This window comes from Leguminivora glycinivorella, chromosome 19 (genome assembly GCF_023078275.1).
Source record: "Leguminivora glycinivorella isolate SPB_JAAS2020 chromosome 19, LegGlyc_1.1, whole genome shotgun sequence".
NCBI classification, from domain to species: Eukaryota; Metazoa; Arthropoda; class Insecta; order Lepidoptera; family Tortricidae; genus Leguminivora; species Leguminivora glycinivorella.
In genome coordinates, this window is record NC_062989.1 from 9,061,794 (window position 1) to 9,083,774 (window position 21,981).

At 38.8% G+C, this 21,981-nt stretch overlaps 3 protein-coding genes across 3 annotated transcripts in view; 1 reads left to right on the plus strand and 2 right to left on the minus strand.

The window, feature by feature from the left end:
* The window catches only part of LOC125236681 (uncoordinated protein 58-like), a 258,598-nt gene that overhangs the window by 91,922 nt on the left and 144,695 nt on the right, over positions 1–21,981 (plus strand). The gene's annotated exons all lie outside the window — the stretch shown is intronic.
* LOC125236757 lies at positions 7,074–9,731 on the minus strand. Its single transcript, XM_048143682.1, has one exon. The coding sequence runs from the start codon at positions 9,729–9,731 to the stop codon at positions 7,074–7,076; it is 2,658 nt and encodes an 885-aa protein (XP_047999639.1).
* On the minus strand, positions 10,166–12,355 carry LOC125236758. The gene has a single exon (XM_048143683.1). It carries the CDS (start codon positions 12,353–12,355, stop codon positions 10,166–10,168), a length of 2,190 nt encoding a protein of 729 aa, XP_047999640.1.

The following is a 21,981-nucleotide window of genomic DNA, read 5'->3' on the forward strand; positions in this document are numbered from 1 at the left end:
AAGAAATAAAATTGAAAAGTAGCATATGATGAAAAGTCTAATACTGAAAAAATAAAATTGAAAAGTTGCATATGATGAAAAGTCTAATACTGATAAAAAGTCTGATATAAATATAATATTAAAAAAAAAAAAGATTAAAGCTTCCAAAGTTCCAACTAGTTTATTTTGCAAAAAAATACATAAGTTTATAAAATAAAGTGGCCTGCAGTATACGAGCCATGGCACTGTCAGGCCTTTTGTAAGACCGTGATAAGAAACAATGTTTGTGCTGTATTAAAGAAAGCCCACGGTTCAGAAATCTGGGTCGCCCGTTTCGGTCGCTTCCATTTTATCGTTGATTTTGATTATTAAATATAAGAAATTTGGACTTTTCCGTTAATTTTGGGACGGTTAATATTGTTACAAGAATGTGATTAAATTCCAAGCGTGTGTTTGTGAATTTAAAGTGATATTTTTGTGGCTACAAGAAATGAAAATGTTGCGATGGATGTGTGGTGTGACAAGGTGGGATAGAATTCGGAATGAGTAGGTATAAGAGGAAGCCTGAGAGTAGCGCCAGTAATAGAGACGGTGAGAGGAAGTAAGTAAGTAAGTAAACTTTATTTGCATTAAATGTGGTTTACAGAAGGTCTTAAGTATAAATTGATTAGGATCACACATTTAGCTCAGTTGCAGCATGCACAAATATACACGTTATGTTTAAAAACATGCACATACTCTTAAACCTACTTTTATATATTTACAATTGAAGGAAGTAGATTAGCGTGTTATGGGCATGTAATGCGGAGGGATAAAAAAGCAAAAATAAATAAAACGAGTGGTAAATATGAAGGTGGATGGATACAAGGGTAGTGGAAGAGCTAAGAAATGGGTGGAATGTGTAAATGTTATGAGAGTGAAAGGTTAGTATGGAAATGACGGCTGCTAGAGAGGAATGGAGGAGGAAGATCTGCTGCGCCGACCCCAAATAATGAGAAGAGGGCAAGAGAATGATAATGATGATTTTTGTGGCTACAAGGCTAAATTATTGTGTCCCAGATACGAATAAGGCGTTCGTTAATGATATACATTATACATATTCCACGAGACGAGAATATCCATTCCGAAATGTTTTTTCCTTGTATGACAGGAATACTTCAATTAAATCTGTAAAGCTCGAGAAATTACTAATTTGTTAGCCAAGTCATGAAATATTGTGAGATACGAAATCGCTGTCAGAGTTCTCAGAAGTATGAGAGGAATCACATTTTGTAAGGAACATTTTCGTGGAATGCCTCTAATTTTAACACTGAATAACGTCGACGGTTGAACATAATACATAATTATGCCTATGATATTGCTTGAAAGCCCCAAACAATATTTTAAAAAGACAACGTATAATTTCATCAAAAAATCTGTTTGTGAATTTAAAGAGGGTCATAATTTATGTGATTACACACAGTCATGTAAAGCCTTGGCAGCAACTCATTATTGGGTCCGAAATAAAATTAAGAAATGAAATGAAATGACTGCTAGGAATTAATTAACTATAATCTTTAGTGAATTTGTACCTATTGGCAAAAGTAGAAAATAGTGAAAAAGGTTTATAAGGTAATTTTGTACTTTTTTAATAGCGTTTTTTAAACACCAAGAAAAAACCGATATATAATTTATTGTGTTATTTGTTGTTTCCAAGAACGTTTTACATCCAGTATCTGATAACGACTCTTGAATCAAGATCCCAAAATCACCCATATTTTCAATTCATCAATATCATAAAATGTAATATTCTGTAACAGAATTGTATTGCACATCGTCAATAAAATACCGATATTCAAATACAATCCTAAAACAAGTGCAAGCCAGCAACACTTTAGACTACAGAATTTTCTCGACTTGTCGAACATTTTGCAAGCACTTGCGTCCCGTGGGTGGTCGGATTTCCAACGACCCATATTTGATAGAACATTCGAATTCATACGGCTAGTCTGAATACGATGTTTGGATGTTTTGTTAGTAGTACGTGTAAGTGTAAAGTTAAAAAGAATATTGAAAAATGAATATACCTAGGTATCCATTTTAATATGTTTATACCTACGGTCAAAAAGATGTTTGGAGAATGAAAATTTTTGAAGCCGCCGTTGGCGCTAGTGGCGGGTGACATTGGCTGCAAGTGCGTTCTGAATTTATACATTTTTCTTGGTTGTAAATGTCCTTAGCATTCTTTTAAATTTCAATTTGTATTGTTAAACGATGTGGTTGCAGTGTTATTATTGTGCTTATGCTTGTTAGTTTTTTTTCTTCTTTCTCTCTCTCTCTCTCTCTCTCTCTCTTTCAACGTGGTATCTGTCGTGGCATTATCAAATGGGCCCTACGGAAGATCAGCGCTGGCTACAATGGCTAACATTATGCTGAGTTGGATCCAGTTCGTGATGAGCACTTTTAGGTCATTTTTTATTACGTGTTATTATATACAATCTTTCTGTACTTGTCCAATACATGTTATGTGAAAATGTCTTTTATCTTTTCTTTAAAATTTTACATTTAATCGTTTTAAGAGTAGGACACTAAGGGCCGTTTGACACGATTTTAGTTAAGCTGCTGAAGTTACCAACCGATAAAATACCGCATTGTTATGAAACTCGCTTACGAGATCTCATACCACCCTAAGATGAGGAGTTATCTATTTTTACAATTCCATTTATAAATCAAACCGCCTCCAAATTATTTATAATTCGTACTCTGACGCGAAATGTTCAATTATTTACAAGGCGAAGTCAAGAGCTGTTATAATTCAGCTATTATCATTTATGAACTGTTGAAACGCAAAAGCTCTTGTTTCTGGCGTATTTCATTTTTAGAAATTGATTCTGTTTTCAAAATTTGATAAGGGGTCGCCATATTTTGTTACGATATTGAGTCAATCAGCGTTAGCTAGAGAACGCGTTAATGGGAACTTTCGGGCCAGGCTCGGTGCAGAGAGGGGACGGAAATAGTTTGCAGATATGTTAGTTTTTGTGTGTTGACGAAGCGTGTTGCTGGTATTGTGGTTTGTTTCATTAATAATGTAGAATAACATGTGTCTGCTTAACTTCAAACTTGGGTAAATCCATTATGCTATTAGGTTGATTATCTTTCAGATTTTTTTAAATATATTCAACCTTAAAGCAGAATGGATTTACCCATGTTTGAAGTTAAGCAACACAAATATCTGACGACGCTTGGGCGGATTACATCTGTGTTTTGACGAAGCATGTTGCAAGCGGAAAGAGAAGAGTCACAGATTGTATAGGGCCCCATACATTTTACGATTCTTATCTTTCCGAACAAACTCTAACTTTAATTGATAGGGAGCGTACTTTTCGTGCCGATGACATCAATTTGACGTCACACTCCATATAGGGTGATCACAAATTGTTTTATTGTAAATAGTTAATCATTAGTCATTAATCATTTTAAGTTATGAATTTCTTTGCATGGTAATGAATGCAAGAAGGACGGTGTGCTTTACGTTAGAATTCTCTTTTCTACGTATTTATTGTAATGTGTTGTTAACAATACTATTTAATTAAATTTATGTATAAAAACAAATCAAATAATTTTATTCACGTTTCACATTTCAAGTCTATTCGCTATTGGCTCAAAATAAAAGGGACCTGGAGGCCATGGCTGGAATTGTTGAGCAGGAAGGGGAGAAGATTGGTCTCGCAATCAACCGCCAGAAGACCGAATATCTACAGATGAGAAGATACAATAACACCAGAATGAAAAGAGAAAATCTAGTAGTTGGAACAAGTACCTACAAAGGTGTGGATCATTTCAGGTACCTCGGATGCACTGTGACTGATACCAACCAAAGGGAAGAGGAGATAGATATTCGGATCCAGAACGCCCTAAGATGCTCGGCAGCGCTCCACCGAGTGTTAGTGTCCAAGTTGATCAGTAGACCAACCAAAATTCGAGTCTACAAGACTGTTATTAGACCAATTTTGATGTATGGGTGTGAAGCTTGGACACTGACACAGAAAGAAGAGAACAAGCTTTTAGTGGCGGAAAGGAAAATCTGGCGGAAGATTCTAGGGCCAATCAAAGAGGGAGATGGAACCTGGAGGCGCAGGAGAAATAGAGAGCTGGAAGAGCTAATGGCGGTGCCTAATATAATTGGCGAGATCAAAGCCACACGACTCCGCTGGCTTGGCCACCTGGAAAGGATGGGAGAGGATCGTGGTGTGAGAAGAGCATATGTGGGACGCCCAGGTGGAAAACGTCCGCGTGGGCGTCCCAGATATCGCTGGTGCGAGAAAGCCCTGAAAGACCTATCCGCACTTGGTGTACCCAACTGGCGTGAAGTGGCGCAGGATAGGGCAGAGTGGCGATCTCTTGTGTCGGAGGCCAAGATCCTTTTTGGGTCGCTGAGCCAGTGAAGTAAGTAAGTAAGTTCACATTTCAAGTAGATATTATTTATGCCACATGTAAATGGACTACTGTATTTGAAGTAATTTGTACACGATTAAAATGATTGACGACTAATGATTAATAATTTACAATAAAACTATTCGGGATCACCCTATACGGAGCGTGACGTCAGATTAATGTCATCGGCATGAAAAGTACGCTCCCTGTAATAATTGATATTTTTATATGTACTTCGGGGGCAAAAAGGCATGCAACCAAGAAGACTCAAGTAACCGATAGATACTACATACTAGTAAATTAATGCCTACAATTCGAGATGAAAAAAAAAAATGCACTCCTTTTTACATTATCATTGTAGCCCACAGTAAAATCACGACAGGGAGATCAGCCCCCAGACGGAGAAGAAAATTCCTCTTAACACAGTGTGCGACCATAGGTTCCAGGGTCCTCTCTAATTATTCAAACTCTTGGATAGCTCCTGTTTGTCAAAAAGCATTATTCCTAAATGTTTTTTTTTTCACGTGAGTTGCCTAAAATATACCTACATTGACTTTGACCAGGTTGAATCTAGCTGTATAAAAATATGTGGACTATCTGGTTAATTATCATTATCACGGCCTATGTACCAGTCACTATAAGTTAGTGAAACTAACGCTAATTGTTGAAAAACTTTAGAATTGAATTTAATTAGAGTCCTCTTAAAACACGATTTAATAATCACTGATTTAAACTTTCACGATTTTTACACATATTTAAAATTGCAAACGGGACTTAATCACGTATTACTATGTTTTAAACACCAACCTCCGACGTTTCAAGTTCGGGATATTGTCCCCGTGGTCTGGGAGCAGAAAATACGATTTAATAATATTAAAATTTTTGATCAGAATTGGCCTACGAGATCGATGTAATTGCTGTAAATATCTCGAAATTCTCGTCTTTAACATTTGGCGAAATCAATTGTTTTGTCGAGGAAGCGCAGAATAAATTATTGTCTCAAGTTTTTAATTTGTTTATAACTGTTGTAGAAAATGCTTTCGTTTTGTTCGGCTAAATGCGATGTAAGTATAATATTACACGATTTTTGGGTGCTTTGGAGTGATTTTGTTTTTGGATTTTGTCTTAGATATACAGATACACGGTGAAATAAAAAGGACCGAACTTTGCATAATGACTTTTCAGGTCATAATGAACAAGATTTATTATGGGACCAATCTGAAATCGCAAAAAAAATTCTATGGAACAGCCAATTTTTTTTTTCGCGATTTCAGCATTGGTCTCATAGTAAAAGTTGTTCATTATGACCTCAAAAGTCCCTGTGCAAAGTTTGAACGGTCCTTTTTATTTCACCCTGTATATTATTGATGTAAATCCTTATGTCACTTAAGACGATACGGTAGGGGTCAATTCTCCATACAAACGCTCTCGACTATTTCCTCCCTGGATTTTGAAAATAGAGCAATGATTTTTTCAACACAGATTGTTATTATTTTTATCTGTGTCGGACTGTTTTGATTTTTTTGATATTCTGCTTTTTAAAGACTCTAGAGCCAATCAAAAAATTCCAAAAACGGCCTTTTTCATTGCGGAGCAAAAAAGGTGTGATACTCAAGATTGGTAACAATTAACCAAAAAAGCTAAACGGTCTGACATAGATTATTTCATTGTTATTCAGATTCTCAAATTTCGTTCCGATTGATTAAGTTTTGAAGGAGGAAAGAGTCGAGAGCGGAACCTCGATTTTAAAGATTTTTTGAAATATCTTTTGACTGAGTTGTTCTTAATGGACAATTTTTTTTCGATAAATCTAGTTAATAACACTTGTATATTTAACTAAAATTCCCAAGTTGAAAGGGAGGCTCCTTTCCATTTTAGCATTTTCGCTACCGTATCCTTTTAAACGTAGACTCATGGATATAGACTAAATAAAAAGGCACTGGTCACGTTATAAAACAAAATTTAATAATGTCAATAAGCCAAATAGACAAGAGGACCTGAATATAAAAAAGTCATAGACAAAAACCATACAAAAGATTAAATTATAATTATAAAGAGGTTGTGCAGTCTTGAGAAGATGTGGTAAATAGCCACAAAGGTACATGATTGAAAATGGCTTCGTGAAAACATAACTGTTGAAGGACCTGCGGATACGAAGTTCCTAACGAACTATTGTAATAAAATAAAACAAAACGGAAAATAAAATTATGGAGATTGATGGGGAGCCAAACTCACCGATGTTGTCGTCTCGAGAGTTTATCGGGTGGCCACCCTTGCAAAGCTTGGTTCTCTCTTTCCTTGCACTGCACACTCGCGAATCGTTCTATTATAATATAATTAATTAATAGCTTAATTCGTTGCGGATATTTTTATTCACCATTGACAACGACTTTCTTTTTGCGGATTGACACTTGACGTATTTTATATTTTTTTAAGAAGTTTGGCAAAGAGGCGGGTGACATGACAATTAAAAATGAGGTTGAACCTATCATAAGGAAGAGCGAGCGGGATGGACGATATGAATGATAATGAATGAAAAGGGCGCGAACATTTCTCCCCGGCTTTAAAGGGTTCCTTTAAAGGAAAGAAGTACTAAATAAAATAAATAAATAATGACCCTTTTCTTCGAGTAAAATAATAGCGAAAAAAAATAATATTATTCTAACATAATACCCATTCCATTACTGGTTAGGCAAAGGACACAACCGCATGACAGGACGGACGAAACTTCCTTTACTTGTCCTGACAGTAACAACGCGGGTTGAGCCGTCCTTTGAAGGATGCACTGCGTCTACAACACCCAATGGCCATGAGAATGGCGGCGCATTATCTACTTTAATGACGACTACTGTGCCAATTGCGATGGGAACTGATGGCGTTGTCCATTTAGCTCGAGATTGCAACTGATGCAGATACTCTGCTCGCCATCGTTGCCAGAAAGACTGCACTATCCTATCTAGGAGGGCATGTCGTTCACGTAAGTTACCTGACTCGACCAATGGAGTAGGTAACGACAACAGTGGAGCAGTATGGAGAAAATGAGCAGGAGTAAGAGCTGATGGCTCAGCGGGGTCACTGCTCAAGGCTGTTAGAGGCCGGGAATTAACGAGCGCTTCTATCTGAGCAAGCGTCGTTAGAAGTTCTTCGTACGTCAGTATTTGCGTACCGATCACCTTGAAAAGGTGATTTTTTACTATTTTCACCATAGACTCCCATGCGCCTCCAAAATGAGCAGAAGCAGGAGGGATGAACTTCCAATCAATGCGGTTCTCCGCTAGTTCCATCTCTATAAGTGGACGATGAGCATCCAAGAACTTGTAGAGGTCACGCATATAAGAATTGGCGCCAACGAAATTGGTTCCATTGTCCGAATACATGCATTGGACGGGACCACGGCGTGCCAAAAAGCGCTTTAATGCAGCCATGAAGTTGGCGGTACTCAATTCCGTCGCTATCTCAATGTGAAGACAGCGCGTAGTGAGGCAAGTGAAAATACATAACCAAGCCTTGCGACTCTTCACTCCTCTGCCACGAGTAGGCGTATATTGCAGAGGGCCTGCATAATCACACCCTGTATGCGTAAACGGTTTATCCACTTGATTCACGCGACAGCCCGGTAAGTCTGCCATGAGCGGAAAAGACGATTGTGGATTCGCTCTGAAACAAGTGTTGCATTTGGCAATGCGGTCGCGAATGACACGACGAGCCGACAGAATCCAATACTGAAGCCTAAGTATAGTCATCATTGACTCGGGACCAGCATGCAAATGCTTTCTGTGAACGTAGTCAACGATCATATTGACTACATGATCACGTCGCGGGAGCACAATTGGGTGCTTCTGAGAATACTGCAAGTCTGTATTTGTCAACCTGCCTCCAACACGAATTAGACCGTCTTTGTCTAAGAACGGTTTGAGCTTTTGTAAAGCAGGTGAGCAATATTTCTTGCTCTTAATTTTCTCAATATCGTCACAAAAATGTTCGTTTTGCAACGATGAGAGAATTTTGCCTTCAGCAAACTCTAAGTCGGATCGGGTAAGGGCCGTGGGGAGCGGTTTCGGATTAAGGATGCGGTACACGTATACGACGATGCGCAGTAATCGAGACCACGACGATATCCGCTGCGCGAGGGAATAAAGTGGTGACTCTGACACATCCGTAGTAGTAGCGTGTGCAAGAGGCTTAAGCTCCGGCACTTCTCCGATGGACTCTCGATCGAGCTCCCTTAAAGGCCATTCTGATGGATGCTTGGATGCCCAAGCCGGTCCTGTAAACCACAAAGGATGATCCACAAGCTTAGCAGGCGTCAGGCCACGCGACAAGCAATCCGCGGGATTTTCTAAGCCCGCCACATGATGGAAGCAGCTGGCCGGTACAGCTTCAATTATCTTAACAACGCGATTGGCAACGAATGTTTGCCAGCGGTGTGGTGATGACTGAATCCAGCAGAGCGCAACTTTCGAGTCGGTAAAGGCGTAGATCTCGTTAATGTTGTAACGGGGCTCGAAATTATCTTGCACCTTCCGCATGAGCTTTGCCAGGAGGACAGCAGCACACAGCTCTAATCTCGCTACAGAGACTGTCTTCAAGGGAGAGACCTTCGACTTGGAACACACCAATCGAACTGTCACTTCATTCCCGTTTATGACCTGAAGATAAACTACACCTCCATATGCCCGCTCGGAAGCATCACCGAAGCCTAAGAGGTTTATAGTACAACCTTGTACTACCCCGAGATGACGCGGTATATGAATTTCATTCAATTTTGGCAACTCAGAACAAAATCGTTCCCATAAATTTACAATATGGGTCGGGGGAGTTTCATCCCAGTCGCATTTGATCAACCAAAGCTCCTGTATGAGGAGTTTTGCGTAAAGGACAACTGGAGCTACTAAGCCGACGTTATCCCATAGGCGAGCCACTGCAGACAAGATTGTCCTTTTAGTACACGTTGGATCTGGCTCTGTCACCTTGAAATAGAAATAATCGCCAGATTTATTCCAACACAAGCCAAGGACCTTTTGCGAGACTCCTGGGTCTATTTCCAAGTCTACGGAAGCCCTATGAGAAGCAGGTATCTCACGTAGCACGGTCTCTGAGTTGCAGGTCCATTTGACAAGATCAAATTGACCGCATTTGAATAGGTCAATAAGCTCCTTAGCCGCAGCGATAGCAACAGATTCATCCTGCTGTTGCGAATCATCTGACATAATGCTGAAGCATACGTCATCCATGTATGTGCAGGACGATGCGATCGCTGCTGCCATTGGAAACTTATGTCCGTCGTCTGCAATCAGCTGGCGAACGACGCGGAGCGCGTGATATGGGCTCGACTTCATACCAAAACATACACGGTTAAATTCGTATGTCGTAATGGGATCTGCCGGGCGGAATCTATATAAGATTCGTTGAAACTGGCGGTCCGATTCGCGAACACCAATCTGTAAAAACATTTGGCGACAATCGGCTGAAAGCGCTATTTTGAATAAGCGAAAGTTCAAGAGGATTGAAAATAAATCCCCTTGAAGATTGGGCCCTGAGTGCAAGACATCATTCAGAGACAGGCCTGTGGTTGTCTTGCTGCTCGAGTCCAGGACCATGCGAACTTTGGTAGTGGTCTTATCCTCACGCACGACAGCATGATGAGGAATTATGTATGCGAGGGCTGAAGAGGTGTTCGCGTTGAGAGAGTTAGTCACGTCCGATATATAACCCTTACTGACGTATTCACGAATTATATCGTCATAGGCGGCACGTAACACACTCGATGACTCTAGCTTTCTTTCAAGACAAAGAAAGCGCCTCTTAGCAGCCGAATGCGACTCTCCGAGCTTGAACACGTCATCTCGGAAAGGCAATGCCACAGTATATCTACCACTAGCGTCGCGCGTAGTGGTGGCGCGGAAATATTCCTCGCATTCAAAGTCATCCTGGCTTTGAGCGGGCGGAGCGATACTTCCTCAAGTTCCCAGAACTTTTTGAGGAGGTGGTCCATGGAATCCACGGAAGTACAACAAGCTGAAGTATATTTACGCGGTGGCTGTAAAGCAGGCACCGAACCCATTAAAATATACCCCAGTACCGTCTGTATAGCTGGTGGCATATAGTCCACTTCGCTTTTGACGATGTGCGGCAGCAGCAAATGTGGAAATATAGTTGCACCGACCAGTACATCAATGGCGACGGGCGTATCCAACGTGTCGTCAGCTAGAGGGAGACCATGAACATGTGTCAGTGCTGACATGTCCACGGGCACTGACGGCAGGTCGTCGGTGATGCGATCGACCACCAAACTCGAAACGTCGAAGTTGATATTATCGTCGAATCGCGAAAATACTTTTACGTTTGCGTTCCCCTTAACAATTTTCTTGGTTTTTCCAATGCCAAATACAGAGCTTGGTTTCCTATCAAAAGTTAAACCTAAGCGCCTACAACATTCTTCAGTAATGAAGTTACTTTGTGACGCGGTGTCAAGCAGACATTTGACAACCTGCGTTTCACCCTTACTGTCGCGAACGATGACCTTTGCGGTGGACAGCAAAACCGTGTCACACGAAGATGCTGAGTCTTGATTTGACATTTTATTGTTAGAGGCAGCAAGTGCTTGCGTCACGATAGACGTGTTACAGGACGTGCCTTCCGGCGGCGAGGATGTTTTAATAGCTGCGTTGCTCGTAGATGCATTTGACTCATCAGAGGTCGTAGCTTTTTCATCCTTGTTCTTGTCAAAATGCAACAGAGTATGATGCTTTTGATGACAAACTCGACACTTCACCTCGGAATTGCACTCGCGGGTGCGGTGTTTAATGCTTAAGCAGTTAATACATGCTTTAAGCTCTTTAGCGCGTTTGAAGCGATCAGAAGACGTTAAGTCGTTGAAAGAAGGACATTTGAATAAATGTTCATGGACAATATTGTCACAAATACATTTAGTAGTGCTCGCGCAAGCAACGTAGCTTTGTAGTTTAGGTGCGGCACTACGCGGTTGAATCGACTTAACACCTTTTTCGCGCGATGGATTTACGGCGGCGGAGACGGCGGTACATGGTTGCGAGTTTTGATAAATCCTAAACTGACTTTTCATGAAATCTGACAGATCGCGAAATGTAGGCAACTTCGTATTTCGATGCAGCATCTCAAATGCTCGAAGAGTTTCCTGGTCTAACTTCTTTAAAGCTATATGCATAAGCATAAAATCGCTTAAATCATCCAGCTTAAGCGATTTAAGCGCATTCGCAGCTGTCACAAACTTATCAATGAATGTCTGGAAGTTAGACGAGGAAGCGGGACCATTAATCTTCAAATTGAGCATTTGATCCATGTAAGTCGAGGCAAGAGTGCGCTTATCTTGAAATCTGTCAAGTAGACTATCTAGAATAAGCTGATAATTGTCAGCGCTCGGAGTTATACCTGCAAAGACGGCTTGAGCTTTTGGTGACAATTTCCCAATTAAATAAAACAGCTTCTCCTCGTCGGTAAGTGACAGATTGTCGTGCACTCTCGATTTAAAACTAGCGTAGAACAGCGGCCAGTTACGTATGTCTCCATCAAACGCTACCAGTTCCATCGTTGGCAAAGAAGGTCTAGCTCTCTCCACCGATAAAGGCGGCGAAGAGGCCGGCGGTGCGGCTGGTTGCAGTCGCTTGACCACTCTTCTGATGCGGCAGTACAAATCTTCAAAGGCTATGAGCGGCTGATAGTTAGGGACAGCAGCCGTCTTAGTCCTCAGTAGCGTGCGGTTGTACTCATTTACCACTTCTTTGAACTCCGTCCGAAGTTCGTCAATAGTGTCAGCAGCGTCAAGAAAACTTTCGCGACTCACTGCATCTGTATCGGCAACTAGCGACTTTTTATAAATACCCTGGACGAGTTCAAAGAAGACGTTGCGTTTTGCTTCAAGCATTGACAACTCGTCTTCATAACACCAGCTGTCAACGCTTTCGGCTTTTGTTTCTTTTGCCATTTTGCAGGAGACGGGTTAAATATGCGGTAAATCAATTTATGTTCCTATGAAGGATAAACTCTTATAAACGTATACCTAAATTGCGGGTGCGGTTAATAATATATATTTAGGTAAATAATTTATAAGGGCGGAGCGACGAATAAAGTTATACACGTATAAATAAATACCTAAACTGCGGGAGCGAGTAAGTAAGAATAATTTAGGTAATATTTATACGGGCGGTGCGGGAGGATAACGATTCGCAATGAATGTATGAGGAGAAAATAGGGGAACAGGGAAGAGAATCAGGTTCGAAGACCAGAAATGTTGAAGGACCTGCGGATACGAAGTTCCTAACGAACTATTGTAATAAAATAAAACAAAACGGAAAATAAAATTATGGAGATTGATGGGGAGCCAAACTCACCGATGTTGTCGTCTCGAGAGTTTATCGGGTGGCCACCCTTGCAAAGCTTGGTTCTCTCTTTCCTTGCACTGCACACTCGCGAATCGTTCTATTATAATATAATTAATTAATAGCTTAATTCGTTGCGGATATTTTTATTCACCATTGACAACGACTTTCTTTTTGCGGATTGACACTTGACGTATTTTATATTTTTTTAAGAAGTTTGGCAAAGAGGCGGGTGACATGACAATTAAAAATGAGGTTGAACCTATCATAAGGAAGAGCGAGCGGGATGGACGATATGAATGATAATGAATGAAAAGGGCGCGAACAATAACTGTGTGATAAAAAAACCTTTTTTGAACATGTTTATGTAGATCTGCACGGGTAGCATGGTCGCGCGATAGACGATATAATATCAGGCCGTCCCTATCGCACTATTAGTAAGTGCGATAGGGGACGGCCAGATGTTTTATCATTTATCGCGCGACCATAATTGCCTGCCTGTTTGTAATTATATTTTGACTCCATCAACGACTTGAAAGCGAAAAAATGATATAAAACAACATCTTTTCATTTCCATTCAATAACGTGATATTCAAGTTTAAGATAAATACTTGAAACTTGAAAGAAACGAATCGAATGAATGGTTTCTCATTAAGCCGGAAATTAATAAGCAGGCAATATCCGCCCATTCCTTCTTATATCGATGTAAAAGAGCTACTGTTCGCTAGTAAAGAAAAGCTGGAAAATAAGGACTGTCAACTTTAGATAGGTCTGGCTTAGTCGGTTGACCAGATGATTTTAGCTTAGGATCCCGGTAAAGGCATTTATTTTTGGTGCTGAACATAGATATTTTTGCTTGAGTACCTATGTATACTTTGCTGATGAGATGATGAGGTAGCATACTCGTATAAAATATTAAACATATCGTCACTACTCAAAGTTAAAACTCAGTAAGTCTATATGCATTCCATACATACTATAATTGATAGACATTGACAGACGAAGATACAAGCTTTTTTAAAAGTTAGTGACGATATTCCCAATTTTATTTCAATCTTTGTTATGATCTAGTCTCTGTTCGGCAGTAAATTAAAATTTCTTTCGTACCTCCTGTTACCTTTTTTGAGGAAATACGATTCTGGGAGAGAGCAAATTGAAATTTACCTCTTTTATATTCTGTGTTACAAAAAACAAAAAATATTGTGCCTACATTGCTTATTAACCTTTGTTAGGTACATATTTTACTTCTAATATTGCGAAGTGTGTATCAAACTACGCATGTTTCTACCGGTTACAGATATTCTTGAATCAAATTTTGTTTTGCTTCGTTCCGCCAAAACTCTGATTTCATTTTGGCTCGGGCTGAACGAAAGTCTACTTTTTGAGAGTTCTTTTTCAGACCTCACATTCCCATCTTCCCCTAATTTAAACATCAAAATCCTCTCTCACCGAGTCATATTAATTTGGGCACACAGCCTAACCATACTGTGATGGGTCCAAGACGAGCAAATACCCGGTAATACTGGGTAATCCGGCACAGTCAACAGCGATGCTATTCGCAATGCTGTCTGAATTTCAAATTTGGTGAGCCAGTCAAAGGTTGGCCTTATGCCTATAATTATATTCTTCTTCTTAGCGTAATCCCAGCCTTTTGCCACGGCTTATGAGAGCCTGGGGTCCGCTTTCACAACAAATTCCTTGGCCTTATACCTAGATGGATTGGATGGATGGCTGAAATGGATGCGGCGGGGGTGTACTCGTCAGACAAATAAGAATTCATAGTTTTATTTATTTTTTACCTACCTACGTTTTTCCTCCAATGGCGATGAACATCGTCAATAGAAAGTATCTGACTCCTATTATATAGACAATGTTGCTTTTCGTCTTGGCTGACCCTCCCCGAGGCCTGTCTTACCAAGGTAGCTTGTAATATAAGTTAAAACTGTTCTAATATTAAATGTTTGGCTGACGAGACACAGTTGCCACCTAGTATCGAGTAGTGGTACTGAAAATTCACGCTATTTGACGCGTGATTGTCGCTAGATGTCACTTAACTATGCCTATACAAATAACCCGCATTGACTGATGTATGGAGTTACAACTCATCCCGTAATTATTCTTCTATGCTCGACTCTGACAAAAAAATGCTCTAGGAAATGAATAAAACAGACAATGATTTTACTTGATTTCGGGTTTGATCCCGCTTCTCAAAAATAAAATATTGCAGATGGTTAAATCATCACTTTATTTCAGTTACGCACTATATATGAGACAAACACTCGGCACGCCAAGGAATACAGGGCCGGCCTGGGCGGCGGTAAATATTTGTGTCCGTCTCTTCTCTTTGATACGACCAACGAAGGCTAAATAGGCATTGGGGTTTATTTATGTCGTATTTTTGAGATTGTTTTCGCTTTTGATGTTTAAATTACTTTGGAAGTTTGCTTGCGACATGTTTGATAGAACTAATTTGAAAAATAATTACTTACTAGTTGAGAAATAAATTTGCTTCTAAATAGGTATGGAATTTCGTGTTTTTGTTTCACAATTTTAGAGAAATAACTACATAGGAAAGGTAAAAGTATCAGTAGATGAAACCCTTCTGTCACATTTATTAGCAATGACAAGATTAAAAGTGGCATGTAGTTCACTCGTTCAGTCGAGCACCTTATATGAATGTAATTTTTATAGGGTGAAATTTAGTAGATAGATAGATAGATCTTTAGTTTATTGTTCAATCATGTTACAGAGGTGTTAATTCGTTACATTAGTAAGTTACAAAACCCAATTCGGGTATACAATTATCACTTAAAGCTAAAAAACTATACTAGGTAGCAGTTGCGGCTGGTAAAAATTTGTGCTAGGCACAACACTGAGCAAAAAGAAACCTACCTCAACATTAAAGTACTTTACTAGTAATCAATTTTAGAGAAGCCAGTGGGAATCGGCTTGTATGGACCAGCCGCTGCTGCTAGGTAGGTATCCATATCTACTAATATTATAAATGGGAAAGTGTGTGTGTCTGTTTGTTTGTCCGTCATTCACGGCAAACGACGAATTGACGTGATTTTTTAAGTGGAGGTAGTTGAAAGGATGGAGAGTGACAAAGGCTACTTTTTGTCTCTTTCTAACCCTCCCAGTTCCCTAAAATGGGGGATGGAAGTTTATATGGAGCATTTCGCAATTTTCGAACTTAACGCGAGCGAAACCGCGGGCGAAAGCTAGTTTAGTAATATTTCTCACGTCAATTACCAATTACACCTAGGTAAACCATTCAATAGCGTTAAAATATTGATAAAAGATAAATTGACACACATAAAAGAGAAGAAAATATTTTTTTACCCCTTTGGTACAAGGCCAAAATGATACTTCCAAACAAATATACTAGCAAAACATGATGTAATAGGCAATTCATCTCACTGCTCACTTGACACAATACGTTTGATATTTTCACGAACACTTGTTCATGTCAACAAATTTACATAGAAGTATCATAACAAAGGTCTCCGATCGGTATTGTTCCATTTACGAGTACCGACATAGTCGTAGACTATAGTATGCATCAAGTATTTAAATAAATGTAAACAAAATCTGCCTTCAAAAGGCTCCACCCACAGCATTAGATTGATAAAATAAGTTCATCTATTTGTATGGAGGTCGAGCGTGTCCTTACAAGAATTGACACCCGAAAGCTGCAAACTGACACGCTATGTATCTACTTAGCGTGTCAAATGAACTCCGTAAAATCCGCTGAGTTGTCCATCAATCGCAGTTTGCAGCTTTCGGGCGTTACGTATCTACGTTTGCTTGAGCTATGGTATATGACATCTGTGACGACCAAATAAGAAGGTTAAAAACAGGTCGTTCAGTGACAGATCAAGTTCAAAATTGAACAAAATGTTATATTTGTCATTATGCAGTAAAATGTCACAGAAAACATTTTTTTTAAAGTGAACCTTCTAATGCGACTTCCAACTGACAGCGCGTAAAGCTGAGTTTAGACCAGCAAGTTATTGCTGCAAGTTTTGAGACGCAATTATAGGTAAGAGTGAGTGGCAAATATCTGCATCTCTTTCTTGCATATTATACTTCTGTCTCAAAACTTGCAGCAATAACTTGCACGTCTAAACTCAGCTTAACACTCAGTCATTGTTACTTTGCGTGGAATGCCGCTCACTCAACGCGTAACATTCTGTCTCAATGCGACTCACTCATTCCATTCATTCACTTATTCACTCAGTCAGTGACAGAACAGAATGCCCAGAATGGTTTTGTTTTATATATAAATCGAGTGCAGAATGTTTGTTTTTCAATAATTTGAGCAAATAGCAATGTAATATATTTAAAAAAACTAAAAAGATGGACGTAACTAAACGCAAAAGCGTGATGGTCACTTGACAAAATGTTTTTGAGGTTATGTTAGGAAGTTTCACTTCTTCCGCGCGGGGGACTCCACCCACTGTTTTTTTTATTCATTATACAATTTACTTAACGCTTATCGCAACAAACAAAAATTAAATTTTAGTTATCTGCTTTTCTATCGATCGAAAATAGTGATAGACTACTTGTTTATGTCAACACATTTACATAGACGAATCACAAAGACTGTCAGCCCCCAATCGGGTTTGTTGGATTTACTGACATAGACACAGATCACTGGACCACTGGATGAAGCGTATCTTAAACTATTTTGATAGTAAACTATTTGGTAATTTAGTTTACTTATTTTTTAACGTACTCCTAAATTGTATTAACAGTTTTAATATTTTTTGTACAAATTTTAACAAGTGTATGTGTCTCGCAGACGGTTCCCCTTGTTTTGGCATAATTTTGCAATCAAGTTTTTTTTGGCATAATCTATATTGGCATAAGCCACCTTTCGCATAATCTGTTATAGCATACTATAGTTACGCATAATTTGTCTAGGCATATTTTTGTTTGTCCGAATATATTTCATGCGTAAAGGTTATTCGCGGAATGGTTTTTATGCATAAATTATTTCTGCATAACATGGTTTAGTCGAAATTTACCACGCAGAATTTTTATCAAATACTATATTAATGTTGCAGTTCTTACCTAACCTAACCGAAGTTCTTGACAAAATATTGTAGGTCTTTGTTGAGGTCGCAGTTCTAACCGAACCAAACCGACTCTCTTGACAGCATTTAGTATGGGTGGATAATGATTTAAAGAAATATGCCAAATACAATTATGCGAATTAACTTTATCCATAAAAACAATCGGCTTAAACAGAATTATGCGAACTTATTTTCGTTCAAAGTAATGTTCGTATTATTTTAGATTATGACAAATACGTTTTCTGCCAAGTTAACATTCGGTGAAAATCGATTATGCGAAGTCTGTTATGTGAAAATCGTTTCGGACAATTAAAGTTATGCCAAATAGAGGGAACATTTACATATGGGACTGACAATTAGCAAACTCCAGGATCTTAATATTTTTTTTATAAAAAGAAAAGATTTTTTTTTATTAAAAATTATTTATAAGAAGACCTTTTCTTCTACGGATTTCTGCCTGTCTTGTTACCTGCCACTGTCCGGAACTATTGTTTACTTGTAATCTTTCTGTCATATAAAATGCGTTGTTGTAGGATAAATTTAATACACATCCTATCCTTTAACACTATAAATATCTTACTGACATATTCATATTATCATTATGACGGTTGAAAGAGATGTATGGAAGAGGAAGACATACTGCGCTGACCCCAACTGACTGGGTTAGGCAGGCAAATGATGATCGCTAAACATCACAAAACGCACAAGTTTTGAGATACATAGATAAGTGTACGGAGTCTACAATAAGTAGTTAAATAGACAAGGCAGCGGCCCCTATAACTTATCGGAATGATTTATGACCGCTGGCGGGCATCGAATTTTACGTACGAATAAACACCTTAGGAACCCGTATGTCCCTCCGGGTTGCCCGGAGGATTTCGGCCTTTGATTTTACACGTTGATATGCAGGTATATTTAAATACCCACTATCCGTAACGTTATTATAAATGCGAAGGTAACTCTGTAGATTTGTTTGGTTTTCACGCTTGAACCACTGATTTGTATGATATTGGCTATCTATCGTGTGTCCTGCTGACCACATCTCGGACACTGGCGATCAAATATTTATATGAAAGAGGCGTTCTCAGCACACATTCTAAGCTCGTGTAGGTGAACGCGTACCATGCTTGTATGAGTGAGATATGACAGGTCGATTGTTTGCATTTTTGACAGGCGGTAACTGTGAGGTAACCGAGAGGGGGTGGGCGGCACTTTCAGCGGGAAGCGAGAGTGGCCATACTGTATGATAGTACTTCTCTACTCTAAAGAGTACTGTGGCAAGACTAAAGATACGACGACGATCATTTGTCACCATGGTGGGTAGCCGAATGGCACAAACGCTCACGAAACGCTCACGAAACGAAACGCTCGTTTAACCTCTCGCGGCGTTTCGTTTTCGTTTGGCGTCGTAGAAATGCCATTCGGCTACGGGGCCATATCTGTCACGATCTAAAAAGTATGTAAGTGCGAAAGTGACAAGTGACAAAAACACGACCATGATACGGCCACTGTGATCTTTTGTGATAAAGAATATAAGAATCAATTTGAATTTGCATGTTAATGTAAGATTATTGTAATTATTTATTAATCATGTCACTTGAATGCTATTTAGAGATAATTATTTAGGTTTTTTAGTTTTAATTTGAAAGGGGAAAACAATGTAAACATAATATGGTTATACTGACCTTAGATTTCAAACCTGTCTAGGAGCAAGTTTGGCCCCCATGGTTTCAAATTAGTAATTTTCACAATGTAAAATTGTTTTCAGAGACGCATACAAAATGTTAATCAGAAATTGATTAATGATTATTATTTTTAATAAATCCGATAATAAAATCATCATAGCTGGGCATTAACTCGTTAATCCGTTAATCGTTAATTAACGAAGTTAACATTTCGACTAACGGATTAACTTTCAAGTTAACTTTAAAAAATATTAACGGATTCGTTAACTTCCGTTAAATTTCATCGAGTCCGTTAATCGTTAATTTTCACAATTCTGAAAAAAAAACATTTGGTTTTTTTTTCTATTTACAACCCTAATCGAGTTAGAGTCCGGTACGGCGAAGGCCCGCATTACTCTACCAAGTTATCGTGGTCCACAGCATCGAGTTGTCATCTCAAATCTCAATCTGAAGATCACGATCGCGACCGCATGTATGACCCAATAATTACCAATCCGAAATAAAACCTAGGATTTAGCCAACCAACGCCGGTAAAAGCCCGAAGAGACCGTAATTATTACATTTCGGTTTTTTACCGATTGGCGTCACAGGTTTTAATGGTTTTTGGTAGATACTTAGAAAATAGAAATACATAATACCTACAGTGGAGTCCTATTTTTATGACGTGTTAACGGATTATCGATTAACTTTAACTTCCGTTAAATCTACCGAAATGTTTCGCTTTAACGATTAACGAAGTTAACTTTTTAAGTAACGGATTAACGATTATCGAAGTTAACTATTTGATTAACGGTGCCCAGCTATGAAAATCATACAGACTGATATAAAATAAAATAATTAAATATTCTTTTTTGCAACTTTAAGGTCACGTATATTATACACATTATTGGTCCCTAGCTCTCAAAGTTGGTCTCCCTGTGTCTCAAAAGCCAGTTTCTTCCCGCTTACAATCATATATGTATACATATTGTAATCATTTAGGGCTACATGCACCACCCGCTAACTCAAGGTTAGTGGGCTGTCAACTATCAAATTCCATATAAAATGGTGGGTTCACCTCGGGTTCACCCTCCATTTTCGGTGGTGCATGTGACCCTTAGGCTCACTTGCATCAATCACTTAACTCAGGGTTAGTGAGCTGTCATCTGTCAAATTTCACTTAACCCTACATCTTCGTCGGTGCATGTGACCCTTAGTGCGTTTTCACATTATCCGATCCGATATCGGATGTAGGACCGATATCCCATACATTGAAGCCGTCATTTTTGATTTCTGCCTTTAAAAACCTTCCGACATCCGATATCGGATCGGATAGTGTGAAAACGCATTTAGAGTTTCATATGACAACTAACGCCTACCTGTAATAAAGTAGTAAGACGAAGGAAGCATAAATCAACTTCTAAATAGCGTTCTAAAACTATATTATCTTTCCGAACCATATCCTCTGACCTCCGTCACATATTTGGTCACCTATCACTTTCCAGGTAAAATATTACGTAAATCTACCTCGCTCCGTTTTGGTTGGTTGCAGAAATTTTCCAGGAAATAAAACTGGGGCCGTCTTACACACATTTTTTATTAGGGTATTTATCTTGTATTATTCCAATTATAGTTTGATTTCTCATTGCCTGAAGGAGGTAGGAGTATAAACATGGTTATTTTATGAAAAGTGCAAAAATCAAAACTGCTGTGCAAATTTTGCGCCGCACGTTCTCTTTCAGTATTGAGCTCATATTTCCATAAATAATAATAAGTTTACGTAAAATGTTAATTGAATGGACAATAAGGGAGTACCTTCTTTGAAAGTTTAAACATAATAATTATTATGTTCTGTATAATGTTTCAAAACACATATTATATATATATATATATATATATATATATATATATATAAAGTACACATGTCATGTATACCTCTGTAAAGTGATGGAATCAAACCAAATAACGCCTGTTGCAACAGAATATTCATGGTCTTTGCATTACTCTCGTCGAAATGAATATCCTCAAAGAAAAGTAAAACATAGCATGAAATCGCTAAACATAATTATGACGTATCGTTGTTTTACATGACAGTATCTACGTACAATCATATTTATTCCCGCACGAGTATAAGGTATACTCTTAGGTCGACACGTTCGTTTTTCGTCACGATCCCAAATTTGTCCGATTCTGCTTTCGTCAGCCATTCTTCATTCGTCAACTTAGACTGCAGTCATTATCGTCTTTGACCATAATGAGTTGTTGACCTTTTTCTTATTTCGACTCAATTGTTTTTCGTCATTTCGTATTTGGTCATATTCTAAGTTTGTACCGACCTAAGACTACGAAAAAACACGAAAAACATAGATTTAACAGCGAACATGACGAAAGAAGGTTATGACGAGTAAAAAACGAGACGGATTAAGGTGAACAACGAAATTGACCGTAGTTGAGAAGGACCATCGACGATCGTGACGAATAAAGAATGGC

Excerpts from the sequence above, each read along its gene's own strand:
- LOC125236757 (XM_048143682.1), bottom strand. The coding sequence starts at position 9,731 with ATGAAGTCGAGCCCATATCACGCGCTCCGCGTCGTTCGCCAGCTGATT.
- LOC125236758 (XM_048143683.1), bottom strand. The coding sequence starts at position 12,355 with ATGGCAAAAGAAACAAAAGCCGAAAGCGTTGACAGCTGGTGTTATGAA.